General features: G+C 42.1%; 1 protein-coding gene across 15 annotated transcripts in view; it reads right to left on the bottom strand.

Moving 5' to 3' along the window:
- The window catches only part of DLG1 (discs large MAGUK scaffold protein 1), a 740,792-nt gene that overhangs the window by 444,418 nt on the left and 271,161 nt on the right, over positions 1 to 25,213 (bottom strand). For 7 of the 15 annotated variants that reach the window (XM_045030006.1, XM_045030008.1, XM_045030017.1 and 4 more), the window contains exon 13: positions 8,595 to 8,709. The exons of the other annotated variants lie outside the window; for them this stretch is intronic. In XM_045030006.1, coding sequence (XP_044885941.1) covers positions 8,595 to 8,709 — 115 coding nt within the window. The remainder of the gene's footprint in view (positions 1 to 8,594; positions 8,710 to 25,213) is intronic. 15 annotated transcript variants of the gene reach the window in all.

The raw sequence follows: 25,213 nt of genomic DNA, 5'->3' as shown, positions 1-25,213 counted from the left end.
CAGTTTTCTGTTCCCTGACTGACAAGACCAGGGGCTGGCTCCAGACTAATGAGAACACCTGACTCCAATTAACCTGCAAAGAGTCAGGTGAGGCCATTGAAGTAATGTGAGCACATGACTCTAATTAAGGCCCTTTTGATACTATAAAAGGGCTCACTCCAGTCAGGCTGGGGAGAGCCAGGGAGCCAGAGGAGAGAAAGTGCAGCTGAAGGGCTGGTTAATGAAGACACCCTCAAACCATTGGTAAGGGAGCCCTAAGGTAAGGGAGAAGCAGGAGAGCTGTGAGGAAGTGGCCCAGAGAAATGTAGCAACTCTGGCAAGTGAAAGGTCAGTTGCCGACAGCTGCTACCATTAAGGTCCCTGGTCTGGAACCCGGAGCAGAGGGTGGGTCTGGGTCTGGGTCTCCCCCCCGCCAAAACTCCTCAGCCTGCCACTACAGAAACACCTCCTGGGAAGGGAAGACAGGCCCCTGTCAGGACAGGAGGCTAAACTGTTCTGAAATAAGCCCTAGGGACAACAGAGTCTGTGGGAGCTCTCTCACCAACCTCCTTGCTGGCCTATGATGAAAAGGGCTCAGTAGACTGTAACCCTGGCCCTAGAGAGAGAAAGGCTACATGGAGAGTCGCAGTGAGCCACTGAGGCTAGCATAAACCACAGAGACAAGATTGGAGCTCTGCTACACAGCCATTTCAAGCACTTTCAGAGTGAGGAGAGACTTTCACTAAAAATAACCATGACAAAATCTTAATCTTACAAATGAGTGTAGACAGTCAAGTCCTTGGTTAGCAAACACAGGGTCTGCTCACTTGAATTCTGCTAACTCTGGGCTTACATTGTAGTGTGCAAAGTTCCCGCATTTAAATACCACAGATTGCATAGGTCTGATGATTTTGAGGGCTGGAGTGAAAGTAGTGACACAACATGAACAGATGACATTTGCAGCATTATCGCTGACAACTTAATATTCTTGAAAGTTATCAGTGACTTGATAAGACTGTAATTCAGTCCCAAATTTTTCACTCCATACTTTCACTCCACTTCCTGGGTGGAGCAAGAGGGTGAAAAGATGGAGCTCAGATGCAAGCATGGAGCTAATGAAAACAGTTTTTGAGAAGGATATAGGATATCTCTCTCCTCTCAAAACACATAGATCGAAACAGGTGCATGTAACAATGCACTGAAGATAGTAACTGAGTGAATCTGAATGTGTCATGTTAACAGCCAGAATGTTAGATGTGCAAATTAATTTGTGTATTGTCCTTCTAACAACTGTTTGTCAATATTGCTACTGATCATATTTTGGGAGCTGTGCAATTAAGGGCTTATCTACATGGTGCAGTTGGTCCACACTAGAGAAGTGTAAATTCTAATGTGCAATAGCTTGGCTGCACTCCAACTGGCTTATTTGGGCCCTGCATGCCTGGATTAAAAGTTCCCCAGCATACATTAATGTAGTACTGTTTAACATGGAACTACATCACTGTGAACTAGGGAGCTTTAAGTGTCCAACTACAGGGTCCACATGGGCCAGTCAGTGTGCAACACACCAGTCTGTGCTAGAATACATCCCCCTTTAGTGTAGCATAATGCACCATGTAAACAAGTCCTGTTACATTTTCACCCAAATGCAATCTATTTACCAACCTTAAATTATTTATTTTCTCTTACAAATATTTTACTTTACTGACAGCCTATTTAGCAAAGGTACAATCTTTCAGTGATCCAAGGAGTAGATATGGGTTTTTGGTTAGCTTGCTATTTTTCTTAACTATTTAAAAATCAAATTCATCATCACTGGAAATTATTGCAAATGATTAGCCTTTTTGTAAACTCTCAATTATCTTTTTGTCAGGGACTGTGGGTCTCGAAGCCAGGTCCACATGGCTCTTAGAAGCTAGTAAGTTCCAATCTGCTAACTGTTGCCAAAACAGAAGCTGAACTCCAACAGAAGACTCCTGTCTTGGAATCTGATTGGCAGAATGCTGGGGTCCTGGTTGGTTCACAGCTTCTATATAAATCCATGCAACTGGGATCTGACTGCTTCTCCTGAAACACCTGCTCCTGTTCCTGTACCATGTTACTGATTTCCTGGTAACCTGACCTTGCCTGCCTCCTGACACCTGACTCTTGGATTTGCCTTCTGGCTTGCCTTGGATTCTGACCTCCTAGTATCTGACCCAGCCTAACTCCTGTTCTGACCACTAGATCAGAGTGCCCATGTCCTGGTCATGACACTTTTAAAGTTTAATATCTTTATACATTTTTACAATTTTATATACAACTTTAAATTCTGTCGAGTTTTCCATTAAGTAATTTCATTCCTTTATTTCATATCTGAAAACAGAAATTACAATTTCTTTCAAAGTTTAGCGTACTCCTTTTCAGTCTGGTACAACGTGGGGATGGAAAAGTTCCTCACCCAGCAATCACTGTAATATTTAGGCACCATCTCAAGATTCTAAGCAGCAAGTAATGGTGTTTTACTGATAGGTCAAACCTGGACTTGCCCTTAAAAACTAGAGAGTCTATTCCTGCCTCAGTGTAACACCCATTCATGCTAACACACAGTACTTCTTAGATGTCCTGATATTTAAGATCCACATGTAAATCGACCACTCTCAAACTTGGGTTTTTCTTCATTGTTAGTACAATATTGTAAATTAAATAATTTATATCAGAAATACTAAATTCAGGAACTGCAGTTATTACAAATGTTCCAATAGTCTGATGAAAATAATCCACCAGTTAGTACTTCCTACATTACTAATCACTCAATCTTAGTCACTGTACCATATTAGGGTCTGTATCTGGCCTTAGGCAGGGTGAGAGGGATCAACAAAGGCATGTATGTATTTATTTACATTTAAAACACCACACCACAGAACATGCATCCAGAGCTCATAGTAACCCTCTAAAATTTAAAAGCACAACATAGAAGACTTTGTCGACAATATATAACAATCAGAGCAGCAGCTACCTTATCTGCCTCCATCCTTCAACAATCTCTCTTGCTAATCAGCAGTTGGGCAAACACATCTGACTTTAAACTGAATTAAATGTAGACTATTAAAAATAATAATTCTGCAGTCAATATCAAAACATACTTAACTTGTTAATGATATTGCTCTGCTGGTCATAATCCAAGAAACATGCCATCAACCCACATTTTAGTAAGGACACAGAAATATGGAACAATTGATGGAAAGAAATTATTTTGAATAAAATCAGTAAAACGGGAATTATTTAGGTAAATCAACTTCAAGAACAAATTACTAGTGGCCTTCTTCTAAAGTGAAAAGTTTGAATTAGATTAAAAAACTCTGTTGCAATTGCTACTAGTTAAAACATACACATAGGCCAATGGCAAACCTGGAATGGGTCAACACGAGAAATTGTTTCATCACATTTTTCCAACATTTTTTGCTATTTGTTGAAATTTAAATGTTCCTTGAGATAATGTCAATTTTGGCTAAATTTTGCTGGAAGCCAGGCAGAGTTCCATTGGAAACCTACCTGGCTTCTTTCTAGTTGACTTGCCCAGCACCTCAGGCTGCAGGGGAGCCCACACTTCCAGGCTCGTAACTCCTCAGCCTGCCTGGCTCCCAGGCTTCCCAACTCTGAGGCGGCCTGCTCACTCCATCTCCCCTCCCTCTGTCGCTTGCTCATTTTCATCAGGCTGGAGCAGGAGGTTGGGTTGTGTGAGGGGGTGAGGGCTCCGGCTTTGGGTGTGGGTTCCAGGGTGGGGCCAGAAATGAGGGGTTCAGGGTTTGGGAGGGGGCTCTGGGCTGGGGTTCAGGAGGGGGTGAGAGCTCTGGCTGGGGGTGGGGGCTCTGGGGTGGGGCCAGGGCTCAGGTGTTTGAGGTGCAGGAGGGGGCTCTGGGATGAGGCCAAGGGGTTCAAAGTGTGGGAGGGGGCTCTGGGCTGAGGCAGGGGATTGTTGTGTGGGAAGGGGTATGGGCTCTGGGTGTGGGCTCCAGGATGAGGCCAGAAATGAGGGGTACAGGGTTCTGGGTTGGGTGCATGGGGGGAGGTGAGGGCTCCATCTGGAAATCTGGGCTCTGGAGATGAGGGGTTTGGGGTGCAGAAGTGGCTCTGGGCTGAGGGATTTGGAGTGTGGGAGGAGGTTCTGAGCTGGGGCAAGAGGTTGGAGTGTGGGAGGGGTGCGAGCTCCAGGAGGGAGTTTGGGTGCGGGAGGGGCCTCAGCGCTGTGGCAGAGGGTTGGGGCACAGAAGGGGGTGCAGGCTCCAGGAGGGAGTTTGAGTGTGCAAGGGGGCTCAGGGCTGGGGATTGGGGTGCAGGCTCCGGACAGCAGTTACCTCAGAGGGCTCCCTGCAAATGGCGACATGTCCCTCCGGCTCTTAGGCAGAAGCGTGGCCAGATGGCTCTGCGCGCTGCCTCCGCTTGCAAGTGCCGCCCCCGCAGCTCCCGCTGGCCGTGGTCAAAGGGAGCTGTGGAACCGATGCTCGGGGCAGAGCCCTCCTGGCCACACCTTTGCATCGGGGCCACAGGCGCATGTCACTGCTTCAGAGGAGCAGTGCGGAGCCAGGTAGGGAGCCTGTCAGCCCAGTGCCAACTCGACTTTTAATGGTTGGGGTAGCCCAACCAGGCAGACTATACCCTACGGCATGCAGCAGAGCTGGGAGGAGAATGATAATTCTGTTTAAGGAGAATTTCAAAATTTTTGTTTTTATTCTGACTTGGAACTAAACTAAATTTGGAGAACTTGAAATTCTCTGTGAAATGGAATTACTGTTCTCCATCCAGTTCTAGTCAATAGCATGGACAAATGTCTCTTCTAGAACTAATAGCCAAAACTAAAAGCTCAGCTTCAATCATTTACAAATAATTACATGCATCAGTTAAATGTAAATTATATAAATAAGTGTATGACAGAGATTTGAGGCACAGCATAAATGACAAAACCCAGAAGAATGTATGTGTATGAACATAAGTAGGTTTTATTCTAAATCAGGCTACAGCTAACCCAGCAAAAGAAAACTATTTAGAATTTACTGGGCTTAGCTGTATGATGAAGATTGAATATTAAATCCAATGAGAGACATAGCTTATGGAAATACCTATATGTATATTTATTCAAGGGGAAAATATATTAGAAGGATAACCACGTTATTCAGTACAGTCTTGTTCTTAGAATTTAGGGCCTTAATCCATGAAAGTTTAAATTCTGTACTAACATGAACAAAGAATAAGATTCATTTTGAATTTAGGGCTAGTCTAATTGCAAAAAAGTTAATCCTACAGAAGCAGATGCCAACTACATATATTAAAATAATAGATTGGTATACAAGGCCAAAGAGATATAGCAAATCTAGAAAACATACAATTATAAATATATGAGGGGAAAAGACCCAAATTCCATATCTGGTCTTGTTTCTTGGAAATGTGTAATTAAATATATAATTAAAAGTAGCAATTCTCATTGGTGAAAAATATTCCACTATTACTGTTCCCACTATAAGTCTATTCAATCTATATTCCATCTTGCTCATGTATACATATATTTCATCCTCATAATTATTTTCTCTTGTTTATAGTTATCTGTTTTTTCTTCCCCTTAATCTTTTTCTCACCATATGTTTATCATAATCATAATTTTACAGTACCCACAGTCTCAATAACACAAATTTACAGGTGTCACAGTAATTAAAAATAGGAGATTCTTGGATACTTATTCCTTATGTTTTGCTATCCATCAATTTCCACTAATTCTTTTAAAAAATTTTTGGTAAATATTGTCACATTCTACTGAACTAAGGCAAGATCTACACAGTGTTTCTATTAGTGTAACTATTTCATAGTTGTATTGTTACAGATCTTAGTGTGGATGCAGTTATACTGGTATAAAGTTGATCCTTGGATGTTTAAACAGGGGAATCTGAAGTAGAAGTAGGGAGAGGTTATATTACCTCTGTATTTGGCACTTGTGTGACTGCTACTGGAATACTGTATCCAGTTCCAGTGTCCACAATTCAAAATTGATGTTGATAAATCGGAGAGCCATGAGAATAAAGTATTGGAAAACATGCCTTGCTGTGAAAGATGAGAGGAGCTCAGTCTGTTTAGTTTAATGAAGAGAAGGTTGAGGGGTGACATGTCAGACTTGAACAGATCTATAAGCATCTACACACGGGGAAAAGAAATTTTAGAATGAGTGGTTCTTCAGCCTATCTGACAAAGGTATAATAGAATCCAATGTCTGGAAGTTGAACCTAGACAAATTCAGAGTAGAAGTAACTTACAGATTTTTGAGAGAGGATAAATTAACCATTTGAACAATTTATAAAGGGCAATAGTGAACTTCTCATAACTGGTAAGTCAGGACTGGATGTTTTTCTAAATACATCCTTTAGTTCAAACAGTAATTACTTTAGGAAAGTCCTGTATGGCCTTAATATCTAGCAACTTATAAATATAGAGGGGTTTTGAACCCATGGTAAACAAACAGTGTGGTTCTGCTGCAAGACAGTGGGAAAGGAAAGATGGGTGGTAGGAGTCCTTGCAGAAGGTCCGCATTTCCTGGGTACCATGGAGATGTACTCTACAAAGGCTTCATCTGCAGCACTGCTGAAGCAGAGATATGAAATCTGAAAGGGTTGATAGACCCAAGACTGCATGGAGCATCAAAGATTTTTCTCCCATCAAAGAGTAACAGAGCATACATGGCACTATTGCTGTGAATGGGCTCTCATGCTGCTCCAAAGCCTGAGAAAGAGTATTTATTTTCTCAAACATGGTGGAAGTAAAATACATCTTGGAATTTTCAGTTACATATTTCTTTATTATTCTGAACTTATAAATCCAAGTCAATTGTCAAAACAATTGGTGGTAATGAATTTGGACTTGTGTAATATTTTCTTTAATTAAGGTACCTTTTCTGAGACAATTTAGGGACACAGCTGTTTTGGAACCAAAGATTTAGAAAACTTCATTCTTCATCCCAAACCCTACCTTGTCTGTTAACTCAGGTCTGCTCAGTAGTCTTACAATTTTGTCTAGCTCCATCCAGTTTTACATTTAAAGCCTGAATTTTATAAACAGTGGCTCTCAACCTTTCCAGATTACTGTACCCCTTCAGGAATCTGATTTGTCTTGTGTACACCCCAAGTTTTAACTCACTTAAAAAGTACTTGCTTACAAAATCAGACATGAAATAGAAAAGTGTCACAGCACATTATTACAGAAAAATTGCTTACTTTCTCATTTTTACCATACAACTATCAAATAAATGAATTGAATATAAATATTGTACTTACATTTCAGTGTATATTATATGGAGCAGCATAACAAATCATTGTATGAAATTTTAGTTTGTACTGACTTCGCTAGTGCTTTTTATGTAGCCTCTTGTAAAACTAGGCTACTATCTAGATGAGTTGATGTACCCCCTGGAAGACCTCTGCATAACCCCAGGAGTACGTGGATGCCTGGTTAAGAACCACTGCTCTAAAATAACTATTTTCTCAACAAAGTCTGACTGCATAAAGAGAGAACCATTTAGTGAAGAATTGGAAAAGATGAACTAGATAAAAGAAGGACTGGGCCACTGATGGATACAATACCAGAAAATAGAAAAGCAGCAGTTAGAATAACGCTAAGGTTTTGTCAATTAGGCTTAATTATCTAATGTTGTAATAGTTAAGCCTTGCAAAAGACTCATGAAATTTTGCCAGTACAAACACAAAATGTACTTGCCTACCCTTCACAATCATTATTGATAATAATGAAAAACTGGTTATATTTTATTCACCTGTTTAAAGTAAAATTGCCTTGGGCAAGCAGAAATTTGCTGTACTAGTCTAATATTGATATATCACCCCTTACAAAATGAACAGGTCAAATAAAGTCTGATTTGTTTTTAGCGCATGCTTTTGTAACCAAATTCTATAATTTGCATGTCACAGTGTATGATAAGCTACTATGACAGTTCAGTTGCATATTAAGAATCTGCATTTCAGCAAAAACCTCACATTTCCTAATAATTTGAAACTCTTTTCATGGTTCCATTTTCTTTTTGCATTTTTTGTGCTTTCTGTTCCATGTATACAAATTTACTGAAGATATTAGTGCATGTAAAATAGCTTACTACCTTCAGTGCATTGGCTCCTTCTCCTGACTGCTATGGAAATTATTATGATACAACAAACTGTGAAACCACTAATATATAAACTTAAGATATAATTGAATCAGGCTGAAGGAACTATGTTACATGAAAACTGATTCTGAATGAGTTTGTATTCACATATCATAAGGAAAACAGTATTTTCAAAATATTCTCAATATGTAAGGTAAATAGTGAAATTATACCTTTTTTTCCCCCTCCTAAAAGGTAGCTGAGAAGGTGAAGACTACCATAGTTTAGCAAAGTACAACACATTTGCTTGATATATATGGTTACATTTTTTTTGCAGGTGTATTTCATTTTCTGCAAATCAAATCTCACTGAAGTCTTTGTACATCTGCATTTTGTACAATTTCATGAATAAATGGAACACTTGAATGCACACTTGAATTCAGAAGCAAAAGTATTTAAGCTTAAAGGCGTGTGTGTGAAATTTGGGGAGGAAAATCCTTACCTGACATATAGGGACCTCTTTTGGCTGGTCCGCAGAGATCCTGATCCTGAGCTAATGCTACTGTTCATCATCTGCTCCCGTAAGTCATGTATTTTAGCTTCAAAACGACTGTACTCTGTAACACGGGAAAAAAAATCACAGAATAATTTATTTTCCCAAAATATCAGCAATTAAGTTATTTGGTAAGATGTTGAGAGCTTGATAAAACAAAAATCTATTTTTATCAAATTTTAAAATATAAATAAACCTCTTTAAATACAATAATTAAAATGCTAATTTAACTACTACTAATTTTGTGCTATTAAAATTATATCTTACACATGTTTGCATTAATAGGCGTTCTTTGAAATATAAAAAGTAATAATGAAAAATTCTTTTCAATAAGAAAAATATTTCTAACGAATTGTGATTTCATCAGTTTACCAGAATTTGGATTCTAGAATTCAGAAAAAAAACAAATACATCTAAATATTCAGTTTACATAAAGATTACATGGGTGGTTTCAATGCACAGTAATTCAATATGTCGTCTGTGGAATTTTGCTGTAAAGATAAGTGTTTTTATTTAAAACAAAACAAATCAATTAACCATATTAAATACAAAAATCACTTTTTGCAATAACAAAGAAAATGTTAATTAATCCAGATAAATTTTACCCCATAACCAAAAGAAAACTTCACATTATATTATTATTGTGTTTAAAAGACTACTGAACAAAAGATGATCTTTTAAACCTAATAAAAGGCCTGTCTTAGTAACCTGAAGTCACTACTTAAATAAATGGTAGTTCTTAAATGAAAATAGAACTGGATAGGTATTATATGGAGTTATTGTGTTCTGAATCAAATAAAGCATTCAGTAGTAGAAGTGAGCAATATATAGAACACATTTCCTAAAGTAATGTTTAAGAGGGAAAAGAATAATGTAAAAGACAAGAAAAAAAAAACTATCTAGGAATTTTGCTACAAATTCTTGATCCACTTGTAATCTGTATTAGAAATAACTCTATTTACATAATTATGCACAATGCTAATCCTACTATAAACGGATTGTGTTCTTAAGCAGCACTGTGTGTGTTAATATAACTGTGCTAAATGCACTTGATTTTACCTACAAATAGAGACAGTAAAATAATAGGATCCTTTTCACTATCAACAGCTTCTGAAGTGCTGTACTTACATGTTACCAGCATAAAATGTCCAGTCAAAACAAGGCAATTTTTCTTTCAGTTGATTAGTTTGAACTTCAGTATCTGCAGATCACTTCTAAAACCTTTCTGATAAAAAGAAGCGTTCCACAGCAACACTGTCCACCTTGCCTAAAACACCATGTGACTTAAGATTAAGGCAAATCTACAGTGGGAGACTGGCACAGTCACTGAGTTGAATTTTTTTTTTTTTTTTTTACTTCTCTCCTCCACTCTCCTCCCTCATCACAGTGGAAATCAAATTTGCCCTGGGAAATATAAGAATAATAAATAGCTCCTCCTCAGTGTAGAAATCATAAGCTTTTCTTTTTTTCCCCTACAACAATCACTTTAAACACCATGTTTGTGATCTCATTAAAATTCTACAGAATTTTTTGTAACATTCATCTTTACAAAAATATAGTCATGAATAACCAGAATATTTAGTGTAACTATAGACAGGAGAAAAATCACTTCAAAATCTATAAACAGGCAACATGGAATATTTTACAAGAGAAAATTCAATGAAGTAGGCTTTTTCTGTAGCACATTGGCCTTGTTAGCCAAAGTAGGAAATAGCTTTCTATTAGACTAATCAACCAACATGCTAACCATAATGATATCAGAAAGACAAGGTGGGTGAGGTACTATCTTATTGAACCAACTTCTGTTACACCTCACCCACCTTGTCTCTCTAATATCCTGGGATCAACACGGCTACAACAACACTGCATAAACAATAATGATATCAGACAATGGTTTCCTAACCTATTCTGATGATCCTCAGAAGTGGTCAGTAGTTTTTTTTTAAATGGTATGGATTAGGTACAGATTTGAATAGTTCACCAACCCTAATTCAGATGCAGAAGTAGTTCTTCAATAAGATGAACAAAATCCTATAAACAGCAGTTATTCCTGTAATGCTGTCCATGTTCGAAGTAATAAAGTTCAAAATATTGGGGAGGGGGAATTAAACATTACAGAAGCAGCATTGTGTAGTGGAAAGGACATTGGACTGCAATTCAGGATAGCTGGGTTCTATTCCCAGCTAGCTACTGATGTACTGAGCGATCCAGTGCAAATCTCTTCCTTCCACGTACCTTTTCCCCCTCACACTGTGTCCTGTCTATTTAGAATGAAAGCTCTTTGGGACTGTCTCTTATATGCACCATGGGGTCTCAATCTAAATTAGAGCCTTTAGGCATAATTAATAAAAAATAATAATAATTCAATAAAATTATAGTCTCCTTTTATAAGAGAAGAAAGATACATAAACTAAAATTCATTTGATGTTAAGTCACCATCTTAAACACGAGGAGTCAGACACAAAACATCTTTACAATTAATGGGTTTAAGTGTCTTGGATAGTTTGTTTTTATCAATATCAACACTGCTTTTAATAAATTCTCCCTATTGATTTTGCAGCATATAGTCTTGTAACTTATAAACAAATTTTTCACTTGAGTTTGTTTTTGCTAAATTGGATTTGTTTTGTAGTTTATAAGAGAAAGAACTGCCAAAGAGAAATCAATGAGTTTTTGAGAGCAAGTATAGTCCTGGGATTAGGACATTAGTCTAGGACTAGTGAGACATGGGTTTAACTTCCTGTCCTACCACAGACTTCCTGTATGACCTTGGGCAAGTCACGTAGTCATCCTGTGCTTCAGTCCCCCATCTGTAAAATGGGAATAATTCTATTCTACATAGGCTTTTATAATGCTCTTATGACTATGAATCCACAAAAATCCATAAGAGAAGTGTATCTACTATTAAGTCAGATAATGAATCCCCTGCCACATCAATAATGCATTAGGAGGAATGAAAATAATTTGATTTAGCTAAATGACTTCCAAAAATACACTGACACAGCACAAACAGCAATAGAAACATACATGACATCTAATATACATTTACTGTTATATGATAAGTAGGGCTGTCAATTAATCACAGTTAATGCTTGTTAATCGCATACCTTTGGGTGGGTAGGGAGGCATCAGTTGCGGGGGGTGGGGGAGGGGCTGACAATGTATGGTCAGGTGCAGTACCACCCAAGCCAGCATGAGGACAGGAAAAGGGGAGAAAGACAAACATGGCACATCCTGTGCAGGTCACAACAGCTGATCACTCACCATCCATATTACTTTCCTTCTAAGAGCTTCCTCAGCTGTTGCAGTAACTACTCAGGGAAGCCTGAAAGATGAAAGCCTCACTGGGCTCTCCCCAGGCGAACTCCCAGTCAAGCTGCCTCTGTTAGCTTCTCTGCTGTTTGCCACTTAGCTGGTTCACAGCTGACTGCCTTTTTATAACAGTCAGGCCCACTCAGGGCCCACCTGGAACAAAGCACAGGATGTGCCATATTTGTCTTTCTTCCACAGAACAGAAGTGACTTTGTCTGTATAAAGTGCAAGCTGGTCTCCCTATTGGAAGAGAAGGTTCAAGGTCTGGAGAAACAAGTACCGACCCTGCATTGCATAAGAGAAAATGAAGATTTCCTGGACAGACGTCAGGATATGCTTTTACGGGCACAACAGTCCGAAGAATCAGAGCAGGCTGCGCAGCGGGGACAGAAGGATGGTGAGGAAAATTGGCAGCATGTGACCTCCAGAAGAAGAAAGAGGAGCATCCATGTACCAGCAATGTAGATACAGGTGAGCAATGTGGAGGGTGGACTAGATGATACATCTGAGGGAAGGGAGTAGAAGGAGACTCCACCGATTGGAAGGCATGAGATACACTCTCCTAGGGATGGGGGTTCCATGACCACCGCTCCCAAGAGAAGGAGGCAGGTGGTGGTGGTCGGGGACTCCCTCCTCAGTGTGCTGCTTGCCAGGAACTAGGATTCACGATGTGATGGATGTGACAGAGAGACTGCCGAGACTCTCAAGCCCTTGGATTGCTACCCCTTCCTGCTTCTCCACGTGGGCACCAATAATACTGCCAAGAATGACCTTGAGCGGATCACTGATGTGGCTCTGGAAGGATAAAGGAGTTTGAGGTGCAAGTGGTGTTCTCATCCATCCTCCCTGTGGAAGGAAAAGGCCCGGGTAGAGACCGTTGAATCATGGGAGTCAATTAATGGTTATGCAGGTGGTGTCGGAGAGGCGGCTTTGGATTCTTTGACCATGGGATGGTGTTCCAAGAAGGAGTGTTAGGCAGAGATGGGCTCCACCTAACGAAGAGAGGGAAGAGCAACTTTGCAAGCAGGCTGGCTAACCTAGTGAGGAGGGCTTTAAACTAGGTTCACCGGGAGAAGGAGACCAAAGCCCTGAGGTAAGTGGGGAAGCAGGATACTGAGAGGAAGCACAAGCAGGAGAGCACAAGAGGGGAGGACTCCTGCCTCATACTGAGAAAGCAAGATTATCAGCGAGTTATCTTAAGTGCCTATACACAAATGCAAGAAGCCTGGGAAACAGGCAGAGAGAACTGGAAGTCCTGGTGCAGTCAAGGAATTATGTTGTTATTGGAATAACAGAGACTTGGTGGGATAACTCACATGACTGCAGTACTGTCATGGATGGATATAAACTGTTCAGGAAGGACAGGCTGGGGAGTTACATTGTATGTAAGAGAGCAGTATGACTGCTCAGAGCTCCAGTATGAAACTGCAGAAAAACCTGAAAAAAAAACCAGGAGTACTTGTGGCACCTTAAAGACTAACAAAGCCACAAGTACTCCTGGTTTTTTTTGCGGATACAGACTAACACGGCTGCTACTCAGAAAAACCTGAGAGTCTCTGGATTAAGTTTAGAAGGGTGAGCAACAAGAGTGACGTCATGGTGGGAGTCTGCTATAGACCACCAGACCAGGGGGATGAGGTGGACGAGGCTTTCTTCCGGCAACTAACAGACGTTACTAGATCACAGGCCCTGGTTCTCATGGGAGACTTCAATCACCCCGATATCTGCTGGGAGAGCAATACAGCGGTGCACAGACAATCCAGGAAGATTTTGGGAAGTGTAGGGGACAATTTCCTGGTGCAAGTGCTGGAGGAACCAACCAGGGGCAAAGCTTTTTCTTGACCTGCTGCTAACAAACAGGGAAGAATTAGTAAGGGAAGCAAAAGTGGATGGGAACCTGGGAGGCAGTGACCATGAGATGGTCGAGTTCAAGATCCTGACACAAGGAAGAAAGAAGAGCAGCAGAATACAGACCCTGGACTTCAGAAAAGCAGACTTTTACTCCCTCAGAGAACTGATGGGCAGGATCTCCTGGGAGAATAACATGAGAGGGAAAGGAGTCCAGGAGAGCTGGCTGTATTTTAAAGAATCCTTATTGAGGTTGCAGGAACAAACCATCCCGACGTGTAAAAAGAATAGCAAGTATGGCAGGTGACCAGTTTGGCTTAACAATGAAATCCTTGCTGATCTTAAACACAAAAAAGAAGCTAACAAGAAGTGGAAGATTGGCCAAAGACCAAGGAGGAGTATAAAAATATTGCTCAGGCATGCAGGAGTGAAATCAGGAAGACCAAATCACACTTGGAGTTGCATCTAGCAAGAGATGTTAAGAGTAACAAGAAGGGTTTCTTCAGGTATGTTAGCAACAAGAAGAAAGTCAAGGAAAGGGTGGGCCCCTTACTGAATGAGGAAGGCAACTTAGTGACAGAGGATGTAGAAAAAGCTAATGTACTCGATGCTTTTTTTGCTCGTCTTCACAAACAAGGTCATCTACTGCACTAGGAAACACAGCATGGGGAGGAGGTGACCAGCCCTCTGTGGAGAAAGAAGTGGTTTAGGACTATTTAGAAAAGCTGGATGAGCACAAGTCCATGGGGATGGATGCGCTGCATCCGAGGGTGCAAAAGGAGTTGGCGGATGTGATTGCAGAGCCATTGGCCATTATCTTTGAAAACTCATGGCGATTGGGGGAGGTCCTGGATAACTGGAAAACGGCTAATGTAGTGCCCATCTTTAAAAAAGGAAGGAGGAGGATCCAGGGAACTACAGGCCAGTCAGCCTCACCTCAGTCCCTGGAAAAATCATGGAGCAGGTTCTCAAGGAATCAATTCTGAAGCACTTAGAGGAGAGGAAAGTGATCAGGAACAGTTAGCATGGATTCACCAAGGGCAAGTTATGCCTGACTAACCTAATTGCCTTCTATAATGAGATAACTGGCTCTGTGGATGAGGGGAACACACTGGACGTGTTATTCCTTGACTTTAGCAAAGCTTTTGATACGGTCTCCCACAGTATTTTTGCCAGCAAGGTAAAGTAGTATGGGCTGGATGAATGGACTATAAGGTGGATAAAAAGCTGGCTACATCGTCAGCTCAACGGGTAGTGATCAATGGCTCCATGTCTAGTTGGCAGCTGCTATCAAGTGGAGTGCCCAGTTTTGTTCAATATCTTCATTAATGATCTGGAAGATGGTGTGGACTGCACCCTCAATAAGCTTGTAGATGACACTAAACTTGGAGGAGTGGTAGATATGCTGGAGGGTAGGGATAGGATACAGAGGGACCGAGACAAAATAGAGGTGTGGGCCAAAAGAAATCTGATGAAGTTCAACAAGGACAAGTGCAGAGTCCTGCACTTAGGACGGAAGAATCCCATGCACTGCTACAGACTAGGGACCGAATGGCTAGGCAGCAGTTCTGCAGAAAAGGACCTAGGGGTTACAGTGGACAAGAAGCTGGATATGAGTCAACAGTGTGCCCTTGTTGCCAAGAAGGCTAATGGCATTTTGGGCTGTATAAGTAGGGGCATTGCGAGCAGATCAAGGGATGTGATAATTCCCCTCTATTCCACACTGGTGAGGCCTCATCTGGAGTACTGTGTCAGGCATCCCACTACAAGAAGGATGTGGAAAAATTGGAAAGAGTCCAGTGGAGGGCAACAAAAATTATTAGGGGTCTGGAACACAGGACTTATGAGGAGAGTCTGAGGGAACTGGGTTTGTTTAGTCTGCAGAAGAGAAGAGTGAGGGGGGATTTGATAGCAGCCTTCAAATACCTGAAGGGGGGTTCCAAAGGGGATGGAGCTCGGTTGTTCTCAGTGGTGGCAGATGACAGAACAAGGAGTAATGGTCTCAAGTTGCAGTGGGGGAGGTCTATGTTGGATATTAGGAAAAACTTTTTCACTAGGAGGGTGGTGAAGCACTGGAATGGGTTACATAAGAAAGTGGTGGAATCTCCATCCTTAGACGTTTTTAAGGCCCGGCTTGACAAAGCCCTGGCTGGGATGATTTAGTTGGTGTTGGTCCTGCCTTGAGCAGGGGGTTGGACTAGATGATCTCCTGAGGTCTCTTACAACCATAATCGTCTATGATACGCTTCTCCAGTCGTCACGTAGCATTGCGGGCACGAGTAGAGTGAAGTGAAGTCTCCCCGTCTCTTCCAAATTCACCTTCCAGCAAGCCACTCAGGTAGGTTGTGACATCTTGGTTGGAGGGGGTCCTGGTGGTTCGTTTCTTTACTGCATCCTGCAGAGTACTCTCTGTGATGTTCCTCACCATGGCATCCAGGCATGTCAGAAGGCAGCGGGTGTGCAAGATGTACACCAGTTCATTACTGGCCCAGGAAGGTGTTTAAGGCGTTGATCTTCTGCCATGGTGCCAGTAGGAAAGAGTCAATACTGGCCACATCTTGTAGGATCTCCGCGATGGTATTCTCAGGTGTCTGCTGGACATGGAAACCCGTTGACGTGCCAAGATGTTGGTAAGCTTGCCCGTCCTCAAGGAAAGTTCACCCTGGATCTGAAATGGCGTTGCCTGGACCAAATCCCTTCTACTGCCATCGATATGCAAGGATGTATGCTTCCTGGCACTGAAACGGAGTTTCATCCAGTTGGCAGCCTGGATGGTGATGTCAAGTATTTGCTGGAGACTCTCAGAGTTGTCTGCCATCAGGACCAGATCATCCACTACTAGGCAAAGTTCTCTGGCTTTGGTGCACTGGGTGCATGCACACCTGAGTGGAATACATGTCTGCAACCACTGAAATAAGAACTTTAAATGTCAGCTACTATTGCATTGAAAACAAAGCTCCAGGACATTAGACTGAGGTGGAGAAATCCTATGTGTGGCGGAGTGCAAACTTTCAAGAGGCAATATACAGTATGTTTCTTTTTTCTCCGTTTTTTTCTGTTACCTGGGGTTATGGCCTCTGTCACATGTGTACAGGTCTCATTCCAAGGTTTAAAATGTTTATACAATGTCCTATTACTGAGCAAGGTTTAAAATGTTTATACAATGACCTACTACTGATTTCCTTGATTGGATTGTGGATTTGGAGTGTGCAAGGAGGAACAGATGGGGAAATGTAGAGTTACATGGTGAAGGGGCAGTGAACTGTGAGAAACATGGCCTGGGGAGAAGAGACAAGTTGCCAATTAATTCATCCTGGAAAGGGGATTCTGACAGGCGGGTGCATCAGCCTGGGATATAATGAGGGATGAAGGAGTAAGGGATTGGGAGCATGGAGGATAGTGCAGATGATGGGGGAGGCATGGAACGGTATGCAGGGAATTGGGAACAGGGGGACATGAAGAAGTACAGATTCTTATTCATACTAAGCCCTGAGAGCTGAAAATGTTCAGATATAGATAAAAGCCTCCCCCCTCCCTTTTTCTTCATTTTCCTTCTCCCCTTCCAGGGGAGAACCCCACTTTAATGGACATCATTAAATCTGTCAGAACAGGGATCCCTTGCTGTGAATCTTATATTCCAAACAGATTTAAACTTCTGATGTTTATTTGGGCTGATGGGGCGGGGAGGGAGAGGGTAATTCATTATTAAAAATGTTTTTAAAAAGTTGAGCATCCCACCCCACCAATCAAAATATAAAAGTTTATGCAAAAGTCAAAATAAATTATTAGGTAATTATAAAATCCTATCTCCAAGAGATCCATTTCCAATAATCTCTTACTAGTTATCCATTTTCATTGTTGTGTATAATTTTACAAATTTTAGGGGGCACTGCTAGGTTTGCATGGAAGTGTAAATTGGGTTAGGTGAGAGCGAGTGGTAAAGGATTATATGGTAAAATGGATCACTTCAGTGTTCTTTTCCAGATATTCTAAAGGTTGTTTTTTGTTCAAAGGTGTATAATTTTTGTAAAGTAAGTTATATTGGTTTGGAGCTTTTACTGTACTTCACTGAAACCTACTTTCACTATTAATTATTTTTTACAACTTTTTTTGTTTATTTGCAAATTTTAGTTTAGTGTCAGGAAGTTTTTTAATGTGGGTTTTGGTCCTATGTAGGATACAAATATATTTTTGTAAACTGTTTATATAGGCAACTTAGAGTTGCTTAGGGAGGTGTACTTTCATAAAAATAAATAACTCCTACTTTAATATTCTTAGATAATATTTGCTAATTAAGGACTAGTATGTATGAATACAGCCTTTAATCTACACAGTATCTAGATACCACAGTAGGTATTTTATAACTACCCAGACAGATGTCACTTTTTAAAATATTTGTGGATCAGTTCAAAAGCATACAAAGTTTTACTGTGATTTTCTAGGCGCAATTAATTTATTTGCATGGATACATAGTGCTTCTATATCAGGGGTAGGCAACCTGCGGCATGTAAGCTGATTTTCAGTGGCACTCACACTGCCCGGGTCCTGGCCACCGGTCCAGGGAACTCTGCATTTTAATTTAATTTTAAATGAAGCTTCTTAAACATTTTAAAAATCTTATTTACTTTACATACAACAACAGTTTAGTTAGATATTATAGACTTATAGAAAGAGACCTTCTAAAAACATTAAAATGTATTCTTGGCACGCCAAACCTTAAATTAGAGTGAATAAATGAAGACTCGGCACACCACTTCTGAAAGGTTGCCGACCCCTGTTCTGTATTAACGCATCAAATTAACATAAGAGACAACCAGATTCCACATACACAGGAGACTTGTTAGCATGCATGAAAGCTGCAAACTGCACCTACTGAGGTTACAATGAGTAATTAGAAAGGCTGGGCCACTAGGTTCGAAACAGATTATGAGGATGACATATGCATTTTCTCAGTACGTGTTTCGATAGCACCCTTCAGTTTCAAACTGAGAAGAGATATCTGTTCACTGCTAAAATGAACAATACCATCTGTGACACCTTTATATTTACTACACTTTTCCATAACTGCATTTACACTTTGTTAAAGGCCAAAATGTATTTAAAAATAAGGAGACTAACAAATTAAAAAAATACTGTAGAAAGTGACATTCAAAAAGGTTAAAACATAGTAAGCCTTATACCTTTGTCTGGCAGGACTATTTTTAACAGAACCCTCTCTCTATTCTTGAAGTATCTTTCGAATCTGTCTCACTAATTGACTAATCTGGATTACTCAAAAATTAACAGAAGCAGGTATAACAAACAGGAAAATAACAGGAAACTGAAAATTGCGTACCTAAGAGCAGTATAAACTGCAACATTTTAGAGAACGTGTTTCAGTTAGTGAACAAGTCAGTCTTTCCATCTAGTTTTAATAGTTAAGAATTAACAATTTCATAACCTAAAGTGAGTGAAGTTAAATCACTTGATGTACAACAAATACTTGGATCTCCTTAATTTCGCTAAAGTCCTATTGGCTTTGTGCTGCTTTGATTAGAGTCTTAAGGAGTGTATGCAAGATTTTTCAGAGCACTTGCACATGAAACCATTCTAGGAAATTCACATATGAATTAAATACTAATTTCCAGAGAATAGGATTCAGTTGTTTCATTTAGCTACATACATAAGACAATCCCTGGACCAAATTTCAAAGGCAATAGTATTTTTTTTCAAATGAGCACGCGCGTACACTCGGTAAAATCCGACAGAATCGAGCTAATGCCCTATAAAATATAATACCCAATAATAATAACCCTTCCACTTCATGAAGCATTTGGCAAGATAAGGTAGGCATGAAATATATAAAATTAATTATTTTAAAATGATTATAGAATATAGCTCAGATTTAGCAGATGTACATCTTCTCTCAAACATTGCTCACCAGAATGCAGACTTTAGAATAGAGTACAGATACCCTTCTGGCTAGTATGTGATATTTTTTATCTAATACTGCAGAAAAAAACCCAGAATATCTGTGTTCACCAGCAACATTGTGAATTGAATCCATCAGGGATTTGGACTAAACATTAAACTGGACTCTGAATACATTTTGCACCTAATACAGAGAGAGAAAAAATCCAAGAGATAAATGTTGTCCAGTTATGTGAATAACACACTTTTAAATGCAGTTTTATAATACACCACCTAACAATCTCCTCTCTAGCACTTTGATCCATCTTCTCTTAATCACACACTGATCCATCAAGCACCTAAGAATGCTCAACTAATCAGATCACTTAACAGTCTTATTTCTCTTTTAGAAATGAGGTCGACTTGTTCAGCAGAACTGCAAACAGAAAAACACTTTTATATGAATACTCTTAATTACTATGTAATAGGTATCCAATGACAGTTCTTTCACAATTGGAGTATTACTACATTCTTACTTTGGCCAGTAGCTCTGCTTAGACTTGGGGCCTTTGGGCCTTATCCAAAAAGCACATGCAATAACTCACTAATAGTAATAGCTATATTATGCACATGTATTTAGTAGGACCAGTAGCAACAACTCTAGTTAATATGTGGTCTCTGCATTTCCATCTTCATCCCATTTTTAGTTACTCAGAACTTTAATCTATCTGGCTTAATTTTGAGGGCTTAGTCCTCGCATGAAGGTGAGTTTTTGGAACATTTCAGCCAAAATGGTCTAGTCGAATGAAGAAGCCAATTTTGCCCATTTAAATAATTCTTGTAGCATTTTCAGGAACAGCAGTACTCCTGAAGCAACTGGGTGCAGAAAGTGGGGAAAGAAGCCTCAGTGAGAAGGTGCTTTTGAGCACTCATGTGAAAACTGGTATTGCTTTAACAGAATCATCTTACTTTTGCATGCGGGTGTGACTAAATCACATGCATTTTGCAAGATGGGTTTTAGTATCAACAGGGATAGACAGACAATAATAAAATGGTGTGTGGCCTTCCTGGAGCCAAGATGTCACTCTAAGACTAGACAGCTTGTGAAGTGGATGGGGAAGGATCCATTGGTGATGGTTAAGGCTGCGAGTTTGTCACGGATTCCGTGACTTTCTATGACCTCCGTGACTTCTGCAGTGGCTGGTGCGCATGACCTGGGGCCAGCTCAGGCTGCTCCTGCACCAGTCACACCGGCTGCTGCTGGGGCAGTCTCAGGTCACCGCCTACTGCCCCCAGCAGCAGCAGAGCTTGGGTGTGGGAAGGGACAAGGGGTTGGGGCATGAGACAGGGTGAGGCAGGCTTTGGGCAGCACTTACCTGGGGGGCTCCCCGGAAGCGTGGAGGCATGGCCAGGCAGCTCTGTGCACTGCCTCCGCCTGCAGGCACTGCCCTTGCAGCTCCCATTGGCCGTAGTTCCCGGCCAATGGGAGCTGTGAAGCTGGCGCTCTGGGTGGAGACAGCGTGCAGAACTGCCTGGCCATGCCTCCACCTAGGAGCTGAATGAGGGGGATGTCGCCACTTCCAGAGAGACGTGGAGCCAGGCAGGGAGCCTGCCGGCTCTGCCAACCCCAGCCCCCATGCCAGCACCAGCGAGGATCCTGGGCCTTACGCCACTGCCTTCCTGAACCCCTGCAGAGCCCCTTCCCCCGAGCACCTGTGGTGCCCCCGGGCTGCCCCCACCCCCAATTTAGTCAGGGGTATATAGTAGAAGTCATGGACAGGTCATGGGCTGTGAATTTTTGTTTACTGCCCGTGACCTGTCCGTGACTTTTACTAAAAAAATACCCATGACTAAAACGTAGACTTACTGATGATTCATATCAGCACTAATGACTCTGCATCGCGGGATATCTCACAGATAATAGATGACTTCAGGGACTTGGAAGCATGCTGAAGAAGAAAAATGTCCAACCAATCTTCTTTGAGAGCCTTCCTGTTCCACAAGTGAAGGAAGACAAAAAGCAGATGATTCTGGAAGTGAACCGCTGGCTAGGTAAGTGGTGTAGAATGTAGGGTTTTGGCTTTGTGGAACATTGCTCCACCTTTTATGGGGTAAGGGGTCTGTATAGTTTGGATAGCCTCCACAGTGCTCCACCTCAGCAGAAGAGGAACTGATCTCCTCAGGAGAGGCTGGCTAGAAGAGTCAGGAGGGTGTGAAACTAATAATAAAACAGGAAGGTAAAAATAGGGAAGAAATGAACACTTACTTAGTACAGAATCGAGAATAAAATTCACCAAGGAACCAAAGGACATGAAGAGAAGAAATTCTTGAGTTGCTTATACACTAGTGCTAGGAGCCTAGGAAACAAGAGGATCCGGAATTGCATTTATGAGCATAAATTTGATCTAGTTGGTCTTATTGAAACCTGGTGGAATGATGCATGATTGGAATGTTAAAATCAGTGGTTATAACCTATATTTAAGGAAGGATTGAGTGGGCAAAAGGAGAGTGGGAGTGGCACTCTATATCTAAAATAGCATTAAGAGTTTCTGCATCATTGAAAATCTTGAATGCTTATGGATCAGTGTCCTAATAGATAAAGCACAAGAAGGGGTTTTAGCTGGTGTCTGCTACAGACCACCAAATCACACTAGGGATGAGGATGAACACCTTTCCTACCTATGATGTGTAGGAAAAATAGCTGTGTGATCATGGGGGAACTTCATAGAAATTAATGCCTACTTCAGAGGTCCCCAACGCGGTGCCAGCGGGCGCCATGGCATCCTGGCCGGCGGTGGAGCATCTGCCGAAATGCCGCTGAATTTCTGCGGCGTTTCGGCGGCAACGCCTCTCGATGATGCTACTAGCTGCCGACAAGTGACATCATTGAGAGGCATCGCCGCCAAAACGCCACAGAAATTCGGCGGCATTTCGGCGGATGCTCCACCTCAGCCACGGTCCTTTGTCTGGCGCCCACCAGACCAAAAGGTTGGGGACCACTGGCCTAGTTGTTTTTGAAAACTCATGGTGATCGGGGGAGGTCCTCGATGACTGGAGAAAGGCTAATGTAGTGCCCATCTTTAAAAAAGGGAAGGAAGAGGATCCGGGGAACTACAGGCCAGTCAGCCTCACCTCAGTCCCTGGAAAAATCATGGAGCAGGTCCTCAAGGAATCAATTCTGAAGCACTTAGAGGAGATGAAAGTGATCAGGAACAGTAAGCATGGATTCACCAAGGGCAAGTCATGCCTGACTAACCTAATTGCCTTTTATGAGGAGATAACCGGCTCTGTGGATGAGGGGAAAGCAGTGGATGTGTTATTCCTTGACTTTAGCAAAGCTTTTGATATGGTCTCCCACAGTATTCTTGCCAGCAAATTAAAGAAGTATGGGCTGGATGAATGGACTATAAGGTGGATAGAAAGCTGGCTAGATCGTCGGGCTCAACAGGTAGTGATCAATGACTCCATGTTTAGCTGGCAGCCGGTTTCAAGCGGCGTGCCCCAAGGGTCGGTCCTGGGGCCGGTTTTGTTCAATATCTTCATTAATGATCTGGAGGATGGTGTGGACTGCACTCTCAGCAAGTTTGCAGATGACACTAAACTGGGAGGAGTGGTAGATACGCTGGAGGGTAGGGATAAGATACAGAGGGACCTAGACAAATTAGAGGATTGGGCCAAAAAAAACCTGATGAGGTTTAACAAGGACAAGTGCGGAGTCCTGCACTTAGGACGGAAGAATCCCATGCACTGCTACAGACTAGGGACCGAATGGCTAGGCAGCAGTTCTGCAGAAAAGGACCTAGGGGTTACAGTGGACAAGAAGCTGGATATGGGATTATATAGTTGGGAATTGGCCCTGCTTTGAGCAGGGGGTTGGACTAGATGACCTTCTGAGGTCCCTTCCAACCCTGATATTCTATGATTCTATGACCACTAGATCTAGTTTGACCTGTATATCACAGGCCACCAACACTGCACACTAAACTCAACGACAATGGAAATGAGACAAAAGTAAATGAGACCCAAAGGAGACTATATTATCATGTACCACAGGCAGAGACTAGGAGGGACTGAGATTTATCAGTACTTGAGGCACCTGCATGGGCAGAGAAATGATTACATGAGTTATACCCAGATAATCCTGGCAAGTGACCCATCCTCACACTGCAATTCGAGTGACATGCTAGAGGTCCAGGCCTCAGTGGGGAAGGGGGGAGGGACTCAGGGCTCTGGGTCCGGGGGGGGTGGGGTTGGGCTCAGGCATGGGTGTAGTTTGACTTCTATTTTGGGTGGGCAGGGGCCAGCAGGGCTCGAGCCAGCTCCGCACGGCAGGGTTCGGGGAGGGAGCACCACCTCCACCCCCTGACTCATCTCAGCAGGCCGCCCACCTGTCTGGGTTGGGGGCACAACCAAAAATTATAACTCAAAGGTGGGGGCTCAGCTCAATAAGTTTGAAAACAGCTCAGGGTGCAGGGAGAGAGTTAGCTAGGGGCTGTGTGCAGGCACGAGGGTAGCTCAGGTTGCATGGAGAGGAGTAGCTAGGGGCAGGGAGGGGTGTAGCTAGGGGTTGTGTGCTGGGAGGTCTCCCCTGAGGTCCCTGTTACCCGAGGGCTCTGCCAGCCAGAGAGCCAGGTCCCCCCACCCAGACAGCTCTTACTGGCTGCATGAGCAAAAGGGACTGCTTCAACCCCCTGCACCAGCTGGAGACGAGGGAACACCGCAGCTGCCTGCTCCATGGCACCAGCCAGAGAAGCAGCTGCCCTACACTGCCCAGCTCTGGATTCCCACCTCCGACCTGGCCAGGGGATGGAGAGAGAAAAAGATGGGGGGATGTGTGGAGCTGTCCCAGGACTGCCTGGCTCTTTCACTGTAGTTTTTTTGTTTTGGGGGGGGGGCAACACCCCCATGGGCTCCCAACTCTACCCATGGGCTCAGGGCTTCTGCCCCATGGGGAGCACCTGAGCTCGGGGCTCCAGAATTCAGCCCTGCTGCTCTCGGCTTCAGCCTCACGGGAGGTGCTAGGGCTCAAGCTCTGGGTTTTAGCTGTGGGGCACCATGTCCCCCGCAAAAGGGTTTGCAGATCCCCTGTTGAGAACCACTGTTTTAGAGCACTCAGAACAGTCTCCTTTTAAACAAAAAGTGACACTCAACCTTTATAGTAGAAGTGGCACTCTAGTGTAATAAAGGTGGTTTTGCAACTAGGAAAGCATATTGGGCTCTATTACTTTCCTTGATGACTTTCAGCCACTCTCAATACCGCACAGAACAATTGTAATGTTTGTTAAAAATCTGAATATCAGGGAAATTGCACACTGGCTCTACAGAGACAAATTAAGGCATGCTTGTTAGAACTAAAGTTATGTCAAGATGAAAAATCTGTGAAGATTTGAAAAGGGGTTGATTTGTCTGTTCTCCAGCTTTTAAAGCAAACTTAGAACTGGGACCATTACTGCAGAGTTTATACCAAGGAACATTTAATAGATTCCCAGATTTTTAAGACCAAGAAGGGACCATTAGAT

This window comes from Mauremys mutica, chromosome 9 (assembly GCF_020497125.1).
Source record: "Mauremys mutica isolate MM-2020 ecotype Southern chromosome 9, ASM2049712v1, whole genome shotgun sequence".
Classification (NCBI taxonomy): domain Eukaryota; kingdom Metazoa; phylum Chordata; order Testudines; family Geoemydidae; genus Mauremys; species Mauremys mutica.
The sequence above is the reverse complement of the archived record's forward strand: the minus strand, read 5'-3'. Positions and strand labels throughout refer to the sequence as shown.